The sequence below is a fragment of the Cloeon dipterum genome, chromosome 4 (assembly GCF_949628265.1).
Source record: "Cloeon dipterum chromosome 4, ieCloDipt1.1, whole genome shotgun sequence".
Classification (NCBI taxonomy): Eukaryota; Metazoa; Arthropoda; class Insecta; order Ephemeroptera; family Baetidae; genus Cloeon; species Cloeon dipterum.
Window position 1 is genome coordinate 29,497,335 of NC_088789.1, and position 22,388 is coordinate 29,519,722.

General features: G+C 37.6%; 2 protein-coding genes across 2 annotated transcripts; both read right to left on the reverse strand.

Annotated features, from left to right (window-relative positions):
• Positions 1-1,811: 1,811 nt before the first annotated feature.
• On the reverse strand, positions 1,812-6,810 carry LOC135942868 (uncharacterized). Its single transcript, XM_065489207.1, has 12 exons — positions 6,738-6,810; positions 5,573-5,650; positions 5,400-5,513; positions 4,708-4,881; positions 4,374-4,654; positions 4,175-4,302; positions 3,922-4,010; positions 3,255-3,575; positions 3,103-3,204; positions 2,922-3,038; positions 2,487-2,624; positions 1,812-2,049 (listed from the first exon to the last, which is right to left on the reverse strand). Exons 2-12 carry the CDS (start codon positions 5,619-5,621, stop codon positions 2,006-2,008), a joined length of 1,557 nt encoding a protein of 518 aa, XP_065345279.1. The 5' UTR covers positions 5,622-5,650; positions 6,738-6,810; the 3' UTR covers positions 1,812-2,005.
• A 4,655-nt stretch (positions 6,811-11,465) lies between these two features.
• Positions 11,466-22,188, reverse strand: LOC135942876 (uncharacterized). The gene is made up of 24 exons (XM_065489215.1): positions 22,111-22,188; positions 21,942-22,055; positions 18,981-19,160; positions 18,655-18,929; positions 18,471-18,598; positions 17,972-18,051; positions 17,443-17,763; positions 17,289-17,390; positions 17,108-17,224; positions 16,689-16,826; positions 14,882-15,019; positions 14,515-14,652; positions 14,020-14,462; positions 13,806-13,970; positions 13,620-13,754; positions 13,428-13,568; positions 13,197-13,321; positions 13,004-13,139; positions 12,849-12,950; positions 12,527-12,656; positions 12,247-12,360; positions 12,041-12,174; positions 11,848-11,983; positions 11,466-11,796 (listed from the first exon to the last, which is right to left on the reverse strand). The coding sequence occupies exons 1-21, from the start codon at positions 22,157-22,159 to the stop codon at positions 12,317-12,319; spliced, it is 3,201 nt and encodes a 1,066-aa protein (XP_065345287.1). The 5' UTR covers positions 22,160-22,188; the 3' UTR covers positions 11,466-11,796; positions 11,848-11,983; positions 12,041-12,174; positions 12,247-12,316.
• Between the last annotated feature and the right edge of the window lie 200 nt (positions 22,189-22,388).

A 22,388-nucleotide genomic window follows, 5' to 3' on the forward strand; every position in this document is an offset into this window, starting at 1 on the left:
TCCACTCCGCACCAAATCTTCAGCAATGTCGGTTTTTTCAGCTTTAATGGCAAAATGTAGAGGAGTTTCTCCCTCCATTGCAGCTATTCCTGTTGATCTTTACTTAATTTAGTAACGGTGCACACAATATGAAATAAACTTCAATAAAAAGAAAAGTTATTTACATTTGGAGAATAACTAAAAAAAACGGGAAAAAGAGAAAAATACACACGCAGTTAATTTTATGAAATTTAAATTATTGAATGACATATATATTCCAGACAGCAGCTGTTTTGGCTCCTCTGCTGGGCCCGTCAAAAACAATATTCGTGCCAGTTGTCTTGGCTGATCAGAATTCTACCTAGCAACTACTGAGCAAAATCGGAAATAAAAAAGTGATTAGATTAACACGATTTACGAAATTTTGCGCTTGACTGTGCAGTCAAGCGCGTAATATTTAATTTTTCTTCTGAGAATTTCTCAAGCTATCCGTGCTAAGTAAAGGCTTATCGACAATTTAAAAATATTGCCAGAGATAATTTTTCTTTTGCAGACAGACGCTCGGAATCACCCTTCTTGAATTTTCGTATTATAAGAAGAGTGCTTTTAAATAGCTTTCATTATAAGGGATGGCATCTTGAGCTTGCATTTTTCGGCCCCAAATGCCGAAGTGGTACAGTAACAAAAGATCTGTTTCTTCTAAAGAAAATTCAAGTATTTACCTGATGAGAATTCTGGATGACAAAAGTAAATGGAATTTCTATTTGTTCCCTCTCAAAATTCCTCTTATAGCTATCCGTGCAAAGCTAAAATATTTAAATATTAAATGAAATAGCGTATTAAGATAATCATAGATATAACTAGAAAAATAAACAATTTTAAAGTAGTTGAATTTATAGCCTTGAAATCACACCTTGTGTTTTGAGGAAAAGCTTTTGCGTTCGGATGAATCTAAAATGTGGCCGCGAGTGTTGCGTTTCTCAGCTCAAATAACAACACAGCTGGCTCAGGCTCAGGAGTGGAGACTTTCCACCTGGTGCGGCGTTGCCTAGTTTGAAAGGTTTTAAGGTTTCCTCCACCTTTTCACTAATTCGTTCTAATATCGTTCATTCAATAAGGAAAAATTCAAGGCCGTAACACACTTTTTGCTTTTAGACATTACCAAATTAATATCTTAAAATAGGTAACCGCCAAAAATCCGGCATGTTGTTTTGCTAATTTTTTATTACATCGCAATAGGACGCGAAATCCAGACTTCGGGTTAAATCAGCATCCATAGAGAGGAGAGACTGAGATGCTGGTCTTTGGTCACGAGTTACGAGTGGAACAGCAGAAATCGGAGGCTGGGGAGACTCTGCCGAGTTGCTGCAATTCGTGCGCGTTGAAGCAGAGCGGCTCGTGCACCACCAGTACTCGCAATTGCTTCAACTTTCCGAATTCCTCCCACAGAGCTCTGTCCATGCTGCACTCGACATCCTTCAATTCCTCCGTGTTGTTCAGCAGCACCAGTTTCTCGATTTTTGGAGCATCTTTGGCAATGTCGATGACCAATTGATATATTTTTTAGAATTTCGGTTCACAAAATTGGTAGTGAGGTAATTTTTATATGGTTGAAGCGCTCCATTTTTTAATTAACAACGTTTAAACGTTACTTCTTTCTATACGTATTTTACGGCTTCGTTCACTGGAATGATATGCGACCCGCACGATCGATCTGATCAGCGGTACAGCGGCTATCGGTCTTATCGTGCATTTTAATTGAGTACATAAAAACTCATTTAATTGCGTTTGTTTGGAGGCTTTGAAGTTTGAGATAAAAGCTCACGTACACACTAGAACAATTTATTTTAATTAGAAATATTATAAATTGAATGGGAAAATTAAACAGTGGCTAAACTAAAAGCTTCAAAACTGTTTTCATGCCCTAAATGGTGTTTGTTTTACAAGCGCTGGTCGTCGCCATGATTTTCTTCGTCGAATGGTGCTATTTCAGCGGTGCAAGGTTCAGATGTCGCTTTTGTAAATTTTACTGTGGCTTCGTGAAAGGTTTGTTCGGGTTTTCTGCGATTGCTGAAACAAATCCAAACCCTGATTAAAGCGAGAAGTGCGAAAATCAGTGGCACGAGAACGAGGGTTGCAATCAGAACTTGGCTCAGTTTGTTTGCATTCATGTATGCAAAATAAAAAATTAGCTTATAAAACTATTAAATTCGAAAAAATTATTCTCTCCTGTTTCACATTCGGGGAAAATGTAACCTTCTGCACAGCCCAACCGACAGCTTCCATTTTGAGGAAAATGTGTGTCGTTCATACAGGTTCGATGAGAAATTTCAGAGCAGTTTGGACCTAATTTCTTTCCAGTGCATTCTAAAACATTAGCCAATGTTTGAGCCGTTTTTTTGTGTTTATTTTTTACCGCTATTATATTCAAAAGTGGTTTTCAATCCATTTAAAATTTTTTATATAAAAAGAAAAATGTTTGTTCGTTGACTCTCAAGCGCACTTACCTTCAAGACATTCAGGGTAACGATATCCAGAGACGCAACCCAGTAGACATGTTCCGTCTATGTTAGAGAATTTTTCATCGAAACAGAATCGGGAAGATGTCTCAGAGCAGTCTTTGCCGAATGTTCTCCCAGGGCAGCCTGATTTTTGAACAGGAAATTATAGTTAAAAATTGTCCCTTTATTTGACATCTATGGCCATGTATTTTTGTTCAGTTAGCTCAACAATTTCACAAGAAATATATGGCATGCGTCCTTTGTAATTCTGAAGAAATTGTCCCACATGATTTTATATCTTTTTTGCAGCACTTCTTTTCTAATGCTACTTGAGCAAAAGTTTTAACACGTTAATGTTTTAAATATTTTGTATTTTTCTCATGAAACAACTCTATTATTATAGGAATGAAATTGCTGCATTTTAAACCTTTCATGACTTACAGGTGCATTGATCTCCTCGATATCCAGCAAAACATGTACAATTATCTTGACTGTGACACGATTTGTATCCCTCACAATTTCCTCCGAATACCTTGCATTCGCCGAGCTGATACAGAACTGTAAATAAAAATTATTAAACAAATACAAATTAATAGAAAGTTTGGAATTGTAAATAACATACGTCGATTGTAATCATTTTTGTCTGCAGTCTGGTTTTCCGCTCGTTGCACTAATGGATAGCAGTCAGTCACGTAGCTCATTTTAGTCTTAGTGACCAAGTCTCCTGTGACGAAATAATGATTACAAATAAACTCATACGCTCTGGAAACTCACCTTCTTTGCAGAATTTAACGCCTCCAATGACAAGTGATTTATCATGTGCAGTCAATTTGATTTTCCAACCCTTTTTCGGTGTGATATCTCTTGCTCCAAATCTCTCCGTGGTCCATTTCAAATAATTGTCCGCTGATTGAACTGTTTTGTCAAATATCTTTGATCCTGTTGCGTCCACGACTTCAACCGAGAATATTTTGTTGCCTGAAGTAATTCTTTCATTTGTTAAAAACACGACGTCTACGCAAAACGAGCTGGTCGAATCTTCCTCCAGTTGCACCTCCATTGAATTTGATGCTTCCACAGGTCGAATGATGGAATCTAAAATAAGTTTGTTTGCTTTTAAAATATATTGAGTATTTTTTGCTAAAATTTGGAATCCAGGAATTTTTGAAAACAAAATCAATGTTGAACAAAGGTGAGATGCTTGTAATGTGTTTCTTTATATTCATTTATCAAACATTGTTTATAATATCAATTTAATCCCGAATCCTGGTTGAATTCAACTGTGTATTTATGACTTGCAAACAAGCTTCCGAATGGAAACTTTCATGAAGTGAAATATATGACAAAATTTATTAAAATTTAAATAAAATATATTACTAATACAATCTAGTTAAAAATTACTTATAATTAAATTCTGAGGGAAATTGCATAGTTTACTTACAATCATGTCTTTTGAATAGGCCTTTTCTACGTTTTGAACTCCTGAAGGAAACCGAAAAATCGCCGGCTCTGTTTCCTCTGATGCAAGAGCTGCAAATTTGATTAAAAAGCTGAATTTGGAAAATTATATATACCAGAACCAATACACATATATGTGTATTGGTTCTGGTTGCTCAGCAATTTAGAGAAAGTCAATCTCAGTACCAAGAACGAATTATTCATGATTATCAGAGAAAAAGTAAATTAATTTATACCTGTGTGCAGAAAACTTGATATAAATGTTTTCTTGTATATTCAGAGAATTGCTTGTATCGTCTTCATCGATTGTAATTTCCAGTGTGGCATGTGCCCATTTCTTCCCTTCTTTGAGAACAGCACGGCCCTGTGTATTTGCGAATCATCATCAGCTTGTGTATCAATCATAGATATTATGAAAATTGTGAAATAACTAACCGCTATACTTTGATACACTTCACCACAACTTGGCCAAACGTTACTAGTTGTAGTATCAAGATAACCACTTATTTTATGGCAATCCCTTATGACAGATTTATGCTCTGATTGCCATGCGTCAATAACGGCGTTGCATCCGCTATCTAAAGTTGAATCGCTGGTGAAAAGGAATTGCGCCGCTTCATGTGCCAAAATCGAAAAATACATCTTGGTATTCTGGTTATTGGTTATTTTGATGGTGTTCTCAGCATATAATTCATTCACAAATATCACCGGAAAATCTATAAATTAAAAGCTGCAAAACTTAAAATCTTTAAGACGAATAATTGTTTACCATTCCAGCGGTAATCAGTGACCATCGGGAATGAGCCCCGCGTGTTTCGTTGCTTTTCCCATCCATTGAGATTCCATTTCTCGCAGCCTCCCTCTCGCACCAAGTTGCAATCGTGATCAGCAAGAGGAATTGCATTTCCGTTTAAATCCACGACATCAACCGTTGTGTCATCATCTATGTCAGTTTTAAAACATTACTACACCTGCTTCCAATCTTTAGTGAAAATGTATAAATAATTAAATTCCAAGTCAGAGTGCTGCGTAAGTATACATTTACTAAGTGAAATTTGCGCATGTAGTTGCAAATGATAAAATTTTGCAAAAAAAAAACGACAAGCTTAATGTGGGAAAAGGACTTTGGGACGAATTCAGAATTAGTCAGACGTGGTTTTTATGACTTAGAGAATCCTTATATTTAAAAAATAATTAATATACTGTGTAAAAAACAAAACAGAAAATAATATAGAGAGTAATCTCTGTGAGTGAAAATGCGATAGGTTTATTTAAAAAAACTTGTTTGTTGAACAAGTATTGAAATAATATGTACAATGCAACCGCTTACCTAGAGAATACAATAACAGTACAAGTTATTAGCAGTTTAATTTACTGAGTCCATGTCGGTTTGAGTAATTTCAATTATTGTTCAAAAAACACTAAATATTTATGATTAATTACACAAAAAATAGCGCTCACCATTTCTACTCTGGTAATTCTTCACGAACGCAACTGGTGTTTCGTCTGAGACGCAGGCAGTCACAAAACCTTCCTTCGTGATTGGAAACACGTATCCATCCGTACTTTGCAATTCTAGTGTAAATTTGAAAATTATTCAAATCAATTTAACTAAATTGTATGTAATGACTCACCTTTTGCTAAAAGCAAAAGAAATAATGGGACGGTGAGCTGCCCAAACATTTCAGATTTCTTTCAGTCGATAGTAAAACCTGAAATGCAACAGACCAAAACAAAATGAGTCAATTTTTTTAGTGTGGGTGGATTTTTGGTGGTACAAAGAGAAAGCGCCAATAAAGTGTAAACAAAGGCTGGATGGCTCTTCTCAAATTTAGAGAAAACGCCCGCCTGGCTTGTGTGCGCTGGAGTAAAAAGAGTCGCTTTTAACACTCCGAAAATTTAAAACAGCAAACTCAGAAATTTTAATCTCGTTTATTTTAAGAGAAAATAAATATGAAATTACACACAAATTTTTTGTATAGCTCTAATATTTAATATGTGTTTTTTAACAATTAATTTGCTCATCAGAACATAGTTGCAAAGTCATGTGTTTGATCTTCCATTTGATTGATATAATTTCGATAAAACTCCCAATGAAAATTCACGACTGTTGACAAAATTAATTTAAAATTTTCTTGCCAATGCCATTATTTATAATGTAAATTAACATCATTATTGACTGATTAATTTCGTGAGCGCGTGCATTGCTAAATTAGAAGAATGTTTAGGATAATTATTTCTTCGTATGTAGCGTGCAAAATCAGGAAAGGTCGAAAGAGCTATCAAGCATCAAGCCATCGACTGTTTTTGTCTCTAAATCCTTTGAAACAGAGACGCTCCACATCGAGTTCACGGCCGTGCTGAAAATAATTATTCAGAGGAGCATGACGCGGAAGCGGCGTTTACAGCGGCGAGCGTGTCGCCCGCGAGATAAGAAGCAGGCAAAGTCGATCATTGCAGCTCATTGACAGAGCGCGGAGCAAAAACGGGGGGAGAAAAGAGGCTCGACAGCGGGGAAATTGACGAAAATTTTTTAATAAAATTTAAAAATCGATTTAATCAAGGCAAAAGTTGCATCTTGGCTAATCTTTGATTTATTTTTAGATTGGGATTATTAGGAAATAACAGGAAATTAGGGGGAAAGTGTTTTTTTTTTGTAATAAATAATGCAATTTTATTAATACAGTGCTCGGAAAAACTGTGTTTGAATGGAAAAATGCCGAATTAAGTAGAACACTGTCACAATTAAAATGTTTGTTATTTGTCCCGGATCAACTTAAAATAAGAGCGCGTTATTACCGTGTTGATTAATGCCTGTTGCCGGGCGGAAAGAGAGTTCGTTGTGTTGAGCGTGGCCCAGCGGCAGCGATCGAGCACCGACTGACAGCAAATAGATTCAGTCGCGGCTCCTCAGCGCCGTTGACCTTGATGGGTTTGCGAATTGTGTCTCCCTCACTCACTTACTGTTTCTGCCGCATGCCAAAAATGAGGCAAAATACAACTTTTCCCCTTTTAGCGGGATAGCATTGAGAAAACATAATTGTGATATTATGAACGAATCAAAATGTTGTTTAGGAGGAAAATGTTTAGTGTCGTAGTTTCCGGATTTGTTTTTTAATCATAAAATTTCCTGTTAAAGGCGAAAAGAAATATTTAGAATTGAATAAATTAATGCTTATTAATCCTTATTTTTTGCACCCAATGACACACTTCTATGAATTTGAATAGAATCAGATCAAAATTTAATAAATCATTGCTCTAATATTTTAATTCGGCTCTGCAGCAGACCCAACACTGTCTTTTTCTCTCATATTTTGGGATGATTTTGCGTTCTGTATATCAATTATTCTCTTCTCTTTTGTTTTCTGGCCAACTAAGAGACGCGCAGGTCAATTCAACGCGTCCATTTATATAAAAAGCGCAAATTTTTAAATCAATCATCGATAATCCTTGTTTCACCTTCTTGTGAATTAATTGTTTCATGAAATTATTACCTTTTTTAATTCGTTTGTGTAATTAATGTTCCACAAAACTGCAGGCGTGTAGCTAAAGTTTATTACAATTAAAAAAGTATCATTTACACTATCATTTTAAATGAATAACTGAGCAGCTCGCCTATAGTAAAAATTGTTTTATCTCGTTTTTAGAGACAACCATTTTTTGATAAAAAAAAAATGGGAAGTTAGATTTATTAAAAAAGCAGTGATTTGAGTTTCCATGTGTAGTTGCTTGTGTTGAGGTTGAGACTGTTAAGAAAGTCGAGTAACATCTAAATAAAAATGAGTTAGTTTACGGTTTTGACATTTGTGAGTTTTATTGGCATCATACTATAAATCAGTAACAACAAGTAATTAATGAGCGTATTGAAATCAAATAAGAGGAATAAGAATGAAAGCACTTATTGAATTATTGAACATGAATTTGTAGCAAATGTTTTCTATTTTGAGCGAAAGCGTTGATTTCTCACACATTTTAAAATTTGGTTTTTTTCAAATGGATTGACCTGATATGCTTGTATAGAAAAAGTTTGGAAATGAACTGTTTTTTGCATGCATCACATTCAAATACAAGCTCCAACAAATTGTGTTTCTTAGCGAGATGGTTAATCAAATTAGAAGTGAAAACGAAACTCTGAGGGCAGTGGGCACAGTGCTTCAATTTGTCTTGTTTGTGCATCCTGTTAATATGCAGTTTCAAAAGTTTCGCACTCTTGAAGCACATTTTGCAGGGCTCACATTTGAATCCGAGAGCTTTGTGCTCCAAACCACCCCATTCGCAATTTCCATGTTTTCTTTTCATGTGGTAAACAAGCAAAGAAGGCAATTGAAAGCTCTTTGGACACTTGGCACATTTCAACAAAGTTCCCCTGCACTTTTTCAGGTGCGATTGGTACAAACCTGAACATTCAAATTTGTTTTTGCAGCGAACACATATCAACTTTCTAACGTGTCGAGCGAAATAACCGACCGACACATCTAATTTACAAAATCGGCAGCGCTTAAATGTGTGCACTTTTTTCACGTGGTGGGATAAATCACAATTGGTTGAGAACATTTCACCGCATTTGTCACATTTTAGTGTTTTTTTCGTGTGTTTTCTGGCAATATGTATTTGTAAAACGTATTTGTTACAGGTTTTGTACTCGCAATATTCACAATCAACCATTTTTGCACCATCAGTGTCGTGAAGATATTCAAAATGAGCCCTCATTTCGATTTTAGTTTTGAAAAACGAAACGCAGCCACGAAAAGTGCACTTGATTGGAAATTCACGATGGACCTGACGAACATGAGTGTTGATATGACTATTTCCAGTGAATTCCTTGCTACAAAAATCACATTTGAATGTTTTCACTTTTCTCGGTTTTTCATGCACTTCCTCGTTGTGTTTTCCCCTTTCCTCGATTGAGTGAAAATATGTGGCACAATTATGGTTATCACATCTGATAGCTTCTTTGTGTGTTTTCTTTACATGATGTAACAAATGATGCGAAAATGTATATAGTTTACCACAGTAGATGCATTTTTTCATTTGTGAACAAATATTGGTTTGTGACTCAGATTCCGATTCTTCCTCATCCTTTCCATTTTCTTCACTTTCGGGTAGATTGAGCTCCTCCAATTGCACCCAACATTGCTCAATATTTCTCTCTAAAAACACAAGTTATTAGAAAAAAAATAATGAAAATATAATTTTTACCGAAGTAATGCTTCCGCAGCTCTTTTGCTGCATCGTCCAAATCCAAATTCCACCAAACCAATGCATCGTTTGACATTCCGTTGAATCTCCAGAGAAACCTTAAAGGGAAAATTCCTCAAATAAAAAAATTCTGAATTCCTTAAAACTCACTCGGCGTGCCAAAGGCAAAAGTAGCAAATCAGGTCATCATCCTCGACTTCATCGGCCAACTCGTGTCCGCAAACGTTGAGGAACCAAGTCTGCAGTTTTTCCTTGTCCACGTGGACAGCGAGAACAGCGCCATCCGCCGTTGGACACTCGCAAATCAAGCACAGCGCCTTTTGACACGACATTTCAGACAGACCACCTGAACCTGAATGGAAGGTTCCAGAAAGGGGGTTAGGTGATCGCAGCGCCGCTCATCCAAAGGTGGGTTAGTTTTAAGTTCATTACGCCATCTATGAGAGCGAAAAAGGGCTAAAATTTGATTGATTTGTTATGCCATCGGCGGCATACAAATATATTTTAAACCAACTAAAGATTAATTGAAGAAAAATTTGTAGTAAAAATCCTCAAATTTTGGTAATTTCACCGATTCTAAGACGAAATTGTGGCTTTTAGGGAGGAATTTAAGGTAAATGTCCATGTTTGTGTATTTAAACAAAAAGGTGGATTGGTCGGTGGAGAAGGAATAATCCGAGCTCATTAGAGTGGCACGCGCATCGCTTACTGCTTGAGTTGGATATCTCGCTCGCATAAAATCTCGATTCGTATTCCAGCAAGTGTCGTGCTTCCTGCCAACGTCGAGTGTGCCTCGACTCCAAATTAGCCACGTGGTGAATCCGAATTAATTAAAACAGAACAATAAATTATTTCTACTATAGTTTAATCCTGCCTCCGAGTGTTTGTCGTCGCGCGCCGCCCCCCAGAATTACACTTCATTTGCTTGTTTGCCCCGTTTATTTGCTTTTTTGAAAACACGGCAAGAGGTGAGCTGTGAGCTTGTTTTGGTCGCAAACCTTTCTCACCAATGAATCGCCGCTTGCGGTAATTAACTGCCAATAACTTGAGGAAATGGTAAATTGTAAGAAATAAATTTAAATTCTACGGCTGCTCATCCCCTAATTAAAGAAATTGAGACAAAAACAGAACCTATGTGCTTTCCCTGAGGATGTTTTCTCATTAAATTCATTTTAAAAGAGGCAAAATGCCGAATTATTTGCTTTCCGTGCAGCGTGTTTGTGGCCGCGAGGTGCAGGACGCTCCACCCTCCGCAAGAGGCGCTCACGTCGGCTCCTTTTTTCGTGATCAGCCACTGGCAAACGTCAGGGTTGGCGAACTGATTGTGAGCGGCGATGTGAAGGGCTGTTTCTCCGTGCGGACCTTTTTTCGTGAAAAAGGGCGCAAAAATGGACCAGGTTTCCCCCCGACTGCTGCACTTCTCAGCTCAAATAACAACACAGCTGGCTCAGGGCTGAGGCTCAGGAGAGGAGACCTTCCACCTGATGCGGCGTTGCCTAGTTTGAAGGGTTTTAAGGTTTCGTGCGACTCTCCCACCTTTTCACTAATTCGTTCTAATATCGTGTATTTAATAAGAAAAATCAAGGCTCTGAATTATTTGCTTTTAGACATTTCCATTTTATAGCGCGAAAAAGTAATAGGTAACCACAAAAAATCCGTTATTTTTCTAATTGTATTTATTAAAATGCAACAGGACGCGAATTCCATGCTTAACGTTAAATCGGCGTCCAGAGAGTAAAGAAAAATGGGAGAGACTGAGATGCTGGTCTATGGTCACGAGTTACGAGTGGAACAGCAGAAATCGGAGGCTGGGGAGACTCTGCCGAGTTGCTGCAATTCGTGCGCGTTGAAGCAGAGCGGCTCGTGCTCACCACCAGCACGCGCAGTCGCTTCAACTTTCCGAATTCCTCCAGCAGCGCTCTGTCCATGCTGCACTTTACATTCTTCAATTCCTCCATGTCGTCCAGCAGCACCAGTTCTTCGATATTTTTTATCATCTTTGGCTTTGTCGATGACCAACTGATGCAAACGCCATTATGTATTAGATTTTTTTCGAATTTTGGCTCACAAAATTTGTTGTGTATTAATTTATAAAGAGTTGAAGCGTTCTATTTTTTAATTATCAATGTTTAAATGTTAATACTTGTATGTGTATTTAACATCTTCATTCACTGGAATCATATGCGACCCGCAAGATCGATCTGATCAGCGGCGCAGTGGCTATCAGTCTTTTTATGCATTTTTAATTGAATACATAAAAACTCATTTAATTGCGTTTTTTTAGAGGATTTGAAGTTTGAGATAAAAGCTCACTTACACACTTGAAAAATTTATTTTAATTCCAAATATCTTAAATTGAATACACACACTATGGGAAATTAAAACAATAGAGTTTAACAAAGCTTCAAAAGTGTTAGATCATGGCTAAATAAATGGTGTTAGTTTCACAAGCGCTGATACATGTCTATATCTTGTTATCAACAACTCAAATAAATGTTGTTTACATTAATTAACTTCAGTTAATATTATTAGTATCGTCAAAGTAAATCAAAGGCAGTAATAAGTTTCATTTGTCAAATGTCTATTCCTATTTGAAATTTTTTATTTCGAAGGAGCTCAAATAGAATTTGGCAGCTTTGTACAGAAGACCAAATTGCATCTGTAAGTAAATCAATTAATTTTTAGATAAACACCGCAAGAAAATTCGTACTTCTGAAGAAATGAACGCCGGTTTTGCCTTTCTCAGGGCTCGCACGGCCAGACCGACGTCAACCTTTTGTTCCATCTTGATTTTTTCGATTACAAAGCCGATTCCGAGGAAAAGGCCGCTGGCTGTCACTCCATCGCTGCGATTTGGGTGGTTAAAATTCATGAAACAACTCATAGAATAATAAAAAACTCACTGGCAGGCAATCGTAACGATGTCATTCCCGCCGAAGATTTTTAAATCTTCCCAGATTTCGATGACCGATTCCAGGTTTGGTGGAGCGTCTACGTCCGATTTCCAACCAAGTAAGGCGAATTTCACACTTACTTTCTTGCAGATTCCAAAATAAAAATTAGAAATGTTTCATTGCAGCAAATTTTTTAAGCAAAATAGCTGTTTTACTGCATTCATGGTGATTTCATAGCTTTTTGCGTGTTTTCCTTCGTCGATGTCATCCAAAACGACCTCAATTTCATCGAAGACAAGCTTGCGTTCTTTTGTGGGAAGGAAATCCCCCTACATTTAGCGATAATTCAATTTAAATAATACAAAAATCAAATTAACCAAATTAACATTTCCGTAGGGGAAGAGCGAAACTATGGCGCTCGATGCTGAAGAAAAAAAATGTAACACGTGTTACGAATTAAAGTATAATTAGCAGAAATAATTTTTGTATTTTTACTTGAAATGAAATCAGGGTATCTGCACTTGTTGGCTTCAATCTCAGCCGGTTTATCCGTCCTTTGGAAGTCTTTGTTGCAAATATCCGTGAGCAATTCCAAATTCTTTTTTATATTCTTGTTGCTTTTTGACTATGTAACGTGAGAGTTTGAAAATTCAGCATTAATTACAAAATTTGCGTATCATGATTTTTACAGTTTGCGCTTATAAAAATGTATTTGAAATTAAATTTTGATTTTATCAGTTTCAGTTACAAAATAGTAAAACAGCTTGTTTCTTTAAAAAATAAATAAAAACATTTCACTTCATAAAGTTACAGTTACCTTCAGATGTTTGTATTCTTCAGTAAAATTCTCGCAGTTGATTTCAAACTTTGGGTTCAATAAGCTCTCCAAGAGAACCAGGTGCACAAATTCAAATTGTTCCTGTGGATATATGTAGGGATTTATTTTTGCTTAGTTAAAACTTAAAATTTTACCAAGGTGTCAACCAGATTGGCTCTCTGTTTCCTCATCTGCGAGAAAATGCTGACGACATCGAGTTGACCGCGCGAACGAACCATTTTAAGGCATGCGTCAATCAATATCACAGTGCCGGTTCTTCCAACTCCAGCACTACAAGATCAAAACACGCGAGAGATGTTTGGAAATGTTTAATTTTAAAGGAAATACCTGCAGTGCACCAATATCGGGGCCAATTCGTTGCGGTGAGTTATTTTTTCCATGAAAATTGCTATCGACTGCGGATAGAGTGGTACTCCGTGATTGGGCCAATTTGTGTAGTGCAATTGCTGAACCTACATATGGTGTGATAATCAAAAAATATATTGGTTAAAATTTCATCCCGTATTTTTATGAGACTTATTCAATGTAGAACAATTAAAAGGATATAAAATATTTTACGATTTTCTTTGTTTTTTCGCGAATAACTAAAAGATCTCTTGAAACATAATCGGCGTTGATCTCCTCTCCAATATTGCGAACAGTCAAACGGCCAAATTTTCCTTCCTGGTCGGCGTCGGGCCAGTATTTTTCGCATTTAACCTTAAACAAACATTTATAGTAACCAAACTATTAAAGAATAAATATTTTTACTTTTTCATCCTCAGTAAGATTTGTAAGCATCACGATCAAGGACACTTGTTCCTGCCACACCATTCTCCAAAAGTCATCAACGGTGCTCGCCATTGGCCCTTGACTCGCAATGTACGTCTTTGGTCGTTCGAATCCCTTTATATTTAATTTTAAAAAATGGAACCTATAATGCAAGGAAAATAATACGTCAACGTAGTTGGCATTGATGTAGTCAGAGTGTTCGTCGCCAGGGAGAAGGTCCAGTTTCACTCGGGAAGAGTCATACGCGGACAAATCATTATAACGATTCTTTTTCGTATTTTCTGGTTTGGTTCCAACTTCCCACGGTTGCGTTTGGCCCCGAGGGAATTTCTGAAATACATATATGCTTAGAATCTCCCAGAATCGAAGTGCATTGTACCTTAAATTCCTCGTGAAGAAAATTGTTCATAAATGCTGATTGCAAGTATTGTTCGACCTGCGATGCATCGAAAGGCACATCATAAATTGGTCCGTCGCCACGATTTTCTTCGACCAATGGCGCTAAATCGGTAGTGAGAGTTTCAGATGCATTTGTAAATTGTACTGTGGCTTCTGGAACGATTTGTTGGGGTTTTCTGCTTTTCTTGAAATAAATCCAAGCCCCGATTAAAGCGAGAAGTACGAAAATCAGTGGCACAATAATGAGAATTGCAATCAGAACATTGCTCTGTTTGTTTGATTCATGTATGTCACATTCTGGAGGTTGATATCCAACTGCGCATCCTTTTAAACAGTTTCCGTCGACGTGATTAAATATATCTTCAAAACAATGCTTCATCGATGTGGAGGTACAATTTTTTCCATATTTGTTGCCTTGGCATTCTAGATTTTTTTAATTTGCATGCTTGTTATTTTAAATATATTTTATTAATACTTTCAGTGCAATTTGGAGGTTTGTATCCATAAGCGCAACCCTGGGTGCAACGTCCGTTTATCGGAGAGTGTTTTCCATCGAGACAGACTCGAGACGAAGTTTCAGAGCAGTCTTGGCCGAACCCTTTTCCACTGCACTCTAGTCAAAGATAATTAGAATTAGTATTTGAAGGAAAAGAAAATGAGAGTTTGAATGATGATTTTTTTATTTAATAAGCATATATTTCAATTTAACTATAAGATCATGCATGGAGATTTCAGTATCGGTTTATCAGAGGGGTTAAATTTTGCTTTAACGCTTTTTTTATAATTCACCGTTTAATCTTAATTAAATACTTCAGATATAATTTTTAATTAAATAAACAAACCTTTGTCACACAGCGGGGGTTGATATCCAACTTTACATCCCCATTCGCAGGTTCCGTCAACGTTATCGAATTTGTCATCAGAACAATGTTTCCAGGAAGTGGAAGCACAATTTCGTCCAAATCTCCTGCCCTTGCATTCTAAAATAAATTTTATTTCAAAAATCAGCAAAAATTTTAGTTCTTTTTTAAAATTTTAACGTGATTAGGATGGTAAATGAAAATACAAATAAATTAAACAGAGAAATTCTCATTCCAGAATCGATGACACTTATCAGAAATTAGAATACTTTAAAAATGTCGATATAGAAGATAAAAAATCCAAACAAAAATTTGGTTTGAAATTAGAGCTACTAAATAATAGAACATTTTTTTTAATCAAAGAGAAAAAACTTTTTTCGCACTTTGGAGGTTGATATTACAGCCCTGCACGGGTGTAAAAGTGCGGGTTGAAACTCGCGGCTAACCGCACCGCAGGGCGGGTTGGTTTAATTTTTAGTCATTTTCGGTGGGTGCGGTGCGGTTGCGGGTTGAATGTATGCGGGTGCGATTACTGCGGTTTTATGCATTAAAAAACCGCGAAATAGTTTTGTGCATTTCACCAGTTGTATAAATCCTTAGTGTTCGAAGCCGCCAACAGTTGGCGCGACCGTATACGTTACTAAATAATTATTTTTAAGGTACTTTCACTGCGATTTCAGACTCAATCCTGTCACTGAGCATTCTTCACTTAAAATATTTTCTTTTGACGTGCTGAAAACCGAAATCAGTCCAGCCATTTGCCGCAGAATATTTTTTTATTTCTAAAAATAGTTTTTCACGATTCTACGCCGATTGGCTGATCCGATTTTGGTTTTCAGCACGTCAAAAGAAAATATTTTAAGTGAAGAATGAGTCTGAAATCACAGCGGAAGTGCCTTAAAACTTAACTAATTTTTACGGAAGTATATGCGTTGGCGCCATCTTCTGTTGGCCACTTCGAACATTGTAAGGGTTTATACAACTGGTCAATTTCCTTAAAAAATATCAGGAATGCAATAAATGATCGAATTTTTTATTTGACACCCTGACGAGGAGATAGGAATATTATTCTTCGACCAAGTTTTGGTATTAATACTAGATATTTTTGCCGATTTTATGATGAGCGTGAAACCGAAATGTTCGGCGTCGAAACAGCAGAAATCGGTTGCCGAAGAGGGAGGCGTAACCGAGGGAATACAATATGGTGGTGCACCACGCCCCCTATGAGCGGGGAGCAGTGCCGTGTCCACGCCACCATATTGTATTCCCCTTGTTACGCCCCCCTCGTCGGCGGCCCATTTCTGCTGTTTCGACGCCGAACATTTCGGTTTCACGCCGCAAAAGCGCAAAATTTATAACATGCAGTTTGCGGTTTAAAAACCCGGAGCTGCAACGAGCATACGGGCGTTGGGCCGGCTTTTCCGTGCACAAGAGAAAAATTAAAATTAATATTTACGCTTCTTTAGCCTTCGCGACGCGAAATGCTCAACACGATAATGGTTCTATTTTTCTCAAAATTCTGCCGCTCGTCTATTCGGCGACCATAAACTCTCATCGGAAAGGTTTCATTGGAATTTTACTTGGAATACCCGCTCAGGTCACATGACTTGATATGGGTCGGGACTGTTTTGGTGCGGTTTTGCCGGTGCCATAGCTTAAATTTGAGTCTTTTGGTCAATTTCGCCGCCTCGACGGACACATGCCCGAAGGGCCCAAGGGACAGGAGCAACTTGTCTCTATTGTAAATTACAAGGAGAGTTGTAGAAAAGTGATATGTTTATTTTCGTACCTGATTCACACTGCGGGGGTTGATATCCAACTGCGCATCCCTTCAAGCAATTTCCATCAACGTAATTAACTTTGTTATCAGAACAACGTTTTTTGGTAGTGTCGGCACAGTTTATTCCAAAATTGTGCACCTGACAAGCTGAAAATTAAATTTTCTTCTTACACACTGTCCCATTCAATGAAAATTTTGGTTCAGTTTAGCTCAACAATCACAGAAAAAATATGCCTTTTGTCTCGTTTCCCTTCAATAAAGAAAATGGCCCAAGACGTTTTGATTACTCTTAGGAACAATTTTTGTTACTTGTTCTACACGAGCAGAAGCTTAAAAGCGTAAATATCTTAAATATTTCGCTGTTATCTCATGCAGCAACTGTTATTGTCTACATGAAAATGCCGCGTTTTAAACTGTTCATGACTTACAAGTACAGGTTTCACCTTGATATCCAGCAAAACATGTACAATTATCTTGACTGTGGCACAATTTGTATCCTTCACAATTTCCTCCGAATACCTTGCATTCACCGAGCTGATACAGAACTGTAAATAAAAATTATTAAACAAATACAAATTAATAGAAAGTTTGGAATTGTAAATAACATACGTCGATTGTAATCATTTTTGTCTGCAGTCTGGTTTTCCGCTCGTTGCACTAATGGATAGCAGTTAGTCGCATTGACCATTTTAGTCTTAGTGACCAAGTCTCCTGTGTCCAGATACTGTGAGTACAAATAAACTCAAACACTCTGGAAACTCACCTTTTTTGCAGAATTTCACCCCTCCAATGACAAGTGATTCATCATGTGCAGTCAATTTGATTTTCCAACCCTTTTTCAGTATGACATCCCATTTTTCAAATCTCTCCGTGGTCCATTTCAAATAATTATCCGTTGATTGAACTGTTTTATTAAATATATTTGATCCTATTGCGTTCATGACTCCAACCGAGAATATTGTGTTGCTATAAAATATACTTTCATTTGTTAAAAACACGACGTCTACGCAAAACGAGCTGGTCGAATCTTCCTCCAGTTGCACTTCCATCGAACTTGAAGCTGTTTTTGGTCGTATAATGGAATCTAAAGATTTTTTCCAATTTAATGCGTGTCTAAAATGTATGGTTTGTACCTCAGCTGGTATGGTAATTAACCTCAAATTCACTGTTTATTTTATTAGGGAAATCTATAATGGAACTTGCATTGAAAAAAATTGGTCCAATGATTCTTAATAAGTACATGCAATATCGTAATTTACTAGACTTTGAAAGAAAAATAACTATTTACTTACACTTATGACTTTTGAAAAATCCTCTCTTACTATTCGTAATCCTAATTGAAACGTAGTAATCGTTGTTTCCTAGACTGGCGCTGCAAGAATAGAAACTTGAAGATAAGCTTAACAGTGCTATATTTTATATTCCATTAAATATATATAAAATGTTGTGAATAAAAAGCTGTGGGATATATAATTAACAAGTGAATGTAAAAGAAAATGATGTAATAAATTGTCAACGTAAAATACATATCAAAATATATTTAAATAAACTTAAACTAGGCAGTGGGGGACTAGAAATAATATTAATTTTTTTGGGGGGGAGGGGGATATATTTATTATCAAAACTTATTCTTTGTTAGTCGAGATCCCTTATATTATGCCTATTCAATTGCACTTCATATCATAATCCAATTTATTTTATAACTCTTGGCTTAGAACTCTAGCGAGAATCACCCTTAAACTCACCAAAGAATTGATAATCACAAATTGAAAGAAAGAATATTATTCAAACCTTGCTGAAGAAACCTTAATACTAATGTGGTCCTCTAAAAACGACAAATCGATTTCATTGGGTTTGTCGAATTGTATTTCTAGTGTGGCATGTGCCCATTTTCGCCCTGCGCGGAGAACAGGATAGTCCTGTAAAAATTGTGCATCACCGTCAAATTAGTAATTTGTTTGATGAAAATACCAACCCTTTTTTCCATCAGGTTTCCCTCACATGATGCATAAAATTGTCCATCGTGTGATAGAGTACCATTAATTTTTGGGCAATATCTGAGTACAGACTTATGCAGATATCCCCATCCATCAATAACAGCGTTGATTCCGTTGTCTAAAGTTGGATCGTTCGTGACAAGGAATTGCGCCGAGTCGTGTGTCAGAATCGAAAAATGCATATTGAAATTATGGTTATTTGGTATCTTTATTTTTTCCTTGAATACTCCCGTTGTAAATTTAATTGGCAAATCTAAAATTAACAGGTTGAAATCCTAATATACCTGAAAAAAGAATTATTTACCATTCCAGCGGTAATCGGTGACCATTGAGTATTGGTCGATCGAGTCCTGTACGTTCGATTCCTTGATCCATTCCTTGAGGTTCCACTTTTTGCAGCCTTCTTTTTGCACCAAGTTGCAATCGTGTTCGACAAGTTGAATACTATTGCCACTTAAATCCACGACATCGACTGTTGTGTCATCTATTACATATGTACGTTTTGAAAAGTAGCTACACCTGCTTCCACTTCCACTCTCCAGTGAAAATTTAAATAATTAAATTCCAATTCAGAGTGCTGTGCGAGTTTTAATATAGTTTGACATTTTCATGCAGTTGCAAAAAATAAACAATATTCGCAAAAACGACAGTCTATATCTTTGGGATGAATTCAACATGAATCAGATGTGTTTTTTGACTTTGAGAATTCAAAAAAATTAAAAATAAAAATTATTGTAAAACAACAGTAAAATAAAAAATTTCAGCCCAATGTTGGATTCTAAATTCTCTACGATATCCTTAGCCGGTTTCAGGCTAAAGGGTCAATTAGGCGCCGAGCAGCGCCCCTTTTAGTTTTCGGATCACTGATTTCGGCGGTGCCGTTCCGGACACTATATGCGTACGATATTCCCTTTTGTCAGCTTTCTTGCTCATTGTCTTCTTTAAATATTTCTATGGTGATCGTTGGAAAGATCGCGCCAAGAGGAATTGAAATCTTTGATAAACTGTTGTTTCATATAATGAGAAACTTGAGAAAAATTATTTGTTTCTCAGTCGTGAGATACCCTTGATTTGGTTATTGTAGATTAGAGATAAAAGCTTCCCAAATTTCTTTTTAAAGGTGGGGGACACAGCGTCTGTTACAATAAATTATAGTCGATTATATTGATTTGCTGACGGAAGTAAACAGTACACCAACAAACGCGGAAACAACGGAGAAACCCGAGATTCCTGCTATAGGCGAATTTGTATTAGTCCAATCCAAATTACACATAGCAGGGGTTTCAAAAAATTTTGGGTCAATAGATTGTCGTTTAACATTCATGTTATTCAAAAACTTCTCATAGGCAATTGTAGAGGGAAGAGAGTATTTAGATTTAAGGTCATTAACAAAATAATCAGTCTGAACCAATTCATAGACAAATCTGGATTTCATTCTCTTGTCTACGCTGAGGGCTTTTTTAAAGAATCTAGATTTAGCACATTCCAACTTGTTAAGATCATTCAGAGATAAATGAGACCAAATTGCTTCTATACCATACGAAGCTACAGGAGAAATTGCCAAGTTAAATAACTTTTTTGCAGTGGAAATAGACGATTTTGAAAGGTTTTTAATTTTAGATGTTGCAAAAATTGACGCTTTAACTCTCTTATCCAGATGATTTGAAAAGCAAGTTCCAGACGTTTGGAATGTCACGCCAAGATAGTTGACAGAGGAGGAAAATTGTTGGCGAATTTAAAAAAATAAAACTAAAAGAGGCATTTTCCAGGGTTTTTCCGGGGTAGCGGGGGGTGCGATAAAGATGGGGGGTTGAAATTGGCACCATCGCCTTTAGAATTTAACCCCGAGTTTAGCCAACACCGGTTTTGGGCCGCAACTCCCATAGGTGCCGAGATATAAAATTCCAAAGGCCGAAAAACGTGGTTTAGACAATAATTTTTTTTTGAGGAGCCCCCGCGGAGGCCCGCGACGTCCAACGGCCCACCGCGACCACTCATTCGAAAGAGGTTGCAATTAGCTTCATTTTGATGTGCGGGTTTGCCATCCTGCTCGAACCGCGCGGAAGGTGGAAGGGCCGAAAGGGTTAAAAACAGGCAAAAATCGAAGCTGCCATTAGGTTAACACGGCCCGAGACATGGAAAGCTAAAAATCTAAAAACCCCATCAAAAATCAATTTCGCCCATCCTAAGACTTCCCAGCGAGTTTTAGGCGGCGCGGAACGATTTTTCGCCGCCCAAAAGCTTAACATGGGAATTTAGAATTCGGATTTCGGGCAGAAAAAAATTCTTTTGGGCCGCGATTACTGTACCACGCTCTTCCGCCCGGCCAACAGTCCCTGCAAACCGATTTTCGCGGAAATCCGGCCCATAGGCGAATCACGGCGAAGCATTGAAAATCCGCGATTTGCCGTGCACGCAAATGGACAGGCTAAAAATACGCGCGGCGCCGCCGCGGAGCCGCCGCGCATTTAATCTCGAATTTGACCATCGCATACCCACGAATAAGTGCGCGGGGGTCTGAAAACAAATTTTGAGCGGTCTAACTCTTTCCAAATTCATTTTATAAGCGATTTTCGGTTTTTGGTGTGCAAATCGCGTGCACGGCAGATGTATCGTGCTGTGCGGCACCGAGCCACACACATTTATTTTTTTGCCAAAATTCGAATATTTGCCGCAGCGACGACCGCGACCCCACATTCGAAAGCGCCCGCCGAGCGCTCCAACCTGGCGTGCCCAAACGACCTTTCCCAGGGTCCCCCGACCTGAGACCCTTCCGCAGGCCGAATTTAATCGCGATTTTGGCGTTTTCCAGCAAGTTTGACGCTGCTTTGCGTCAACCAGCCGCACTTCCAACCCCCAACCTTCCTCAGGTCGCCCACCCTGAGCACTTTTAGTGCGCGATTCAGCCGGCCGCAACGACTCATTTCGCTTCCTTCGTCGCATTTAGAGTGCGTTTCTGGCGCCGCAGGCGCCGGCACGCCGCCGCCCGGCGGTCGCCGCCCGCGACCCCTATCGGGGGCGACTCCGAGTTGGCCCCCGCCCCGAGTTAATAGGAACATCGGAGCTCAAGTGCGAAGCGCTTGTAATAAGTGTATAATAAGTGAAAAGCAAAGGTGTATACAAGGTCGAATGAGCTCACATACGCTTTGAATCAAATTTTATCAATCTTTTGTCCTCATTATTTGAAATTCTGTCTAAGAAGCTCCGTTAAATTTGAATTAACGTATAAAACAACTAATAAAATGTCACAAAATTTAACACTTACCGTTTTGGACATGGAAATCCTTCACGAACGCAATAGGTGTTTCGTCTGAGACGCAAGCAGTCACAAAACCTCTTTTCCGAATGGGGAACGCATATCCATCCGCACTTTCGAATTCTAACAAATTTGCAAATTTTTGAAATGTACCAAACTGTTTTAAGTCACGACCCACCTTTTGCTAAAAGCAAAAGAAATACCGCGACGGCGAACCGCCCTAACATTTTAGATCTCTCCCAGTGACGAGTGAAACCTGCACTGAAACAGAAAAACAAGGAACAAAGCGAGCAAAACTTGTACCGGGTGGCTTTGTCGGTGATAATGATATCATTAAAAGCACCAATCAAGTTTACACAAATCAGTCAGGAAGTATTTTAGAGAGTAACTGTTGAACAGTATTTTTTCCTTATTAATTCTGGAATCACCAAAATGTAATTTACATCAGTATTTTTG

What these genes read in the sequence shown, in the direction of transcription:
- LOC135942868 (XM_065489207.1), bottom strand. Translation starts at nt 5,621, where the DNA reads ATGTTTGGGCAGCTCACCGTCCCATTATTTCTTTTGCTTTTAGCAAAA. An exon ending in TCTTTTGCTTTTAGCAAAAG is followed by an intron (nt 5,514 to 5,572) that starts GTGAGTCATTAC and finishes AATTTACACTAG; the next exon opens with AATTGCAAAGTACGGATGGA. An exon ending in CGTTAAATTCTGCAAAGAAG is followed by an intron (nt 3,205 to 3,254) that starts GTGAGTTTCCAG and finishes ATTTCGTCACAG; the next exon opens with GAGACTTGGTCACTAAGACT.
- LOC135942876 (XM_065489215.1), bottom strand. Translation starts at nt 22,159, where the DNA reads ATGTTAGGGCGGTTCGCCGTCGCGGTATTTCTTTTGCTTTTAGCAAAA. An exon ending in CCAATCTGGTTGACACCTTG is followed by an intron (nt 12,951 to 13,003) that starts GTAAAATTTTAA and finishes ATATATCCACAG; the next exon opens with GAACAATTTGAATTTGTGCA. An exon ending in AAGAATACAAACATCTGAAG is followed by an intron (nt 12,657 to 12,848) that starts GTAACTGTAACT and finishes CACGTTACATAG; the next exon opens with TCAAAAAGCAACAAGAATAT.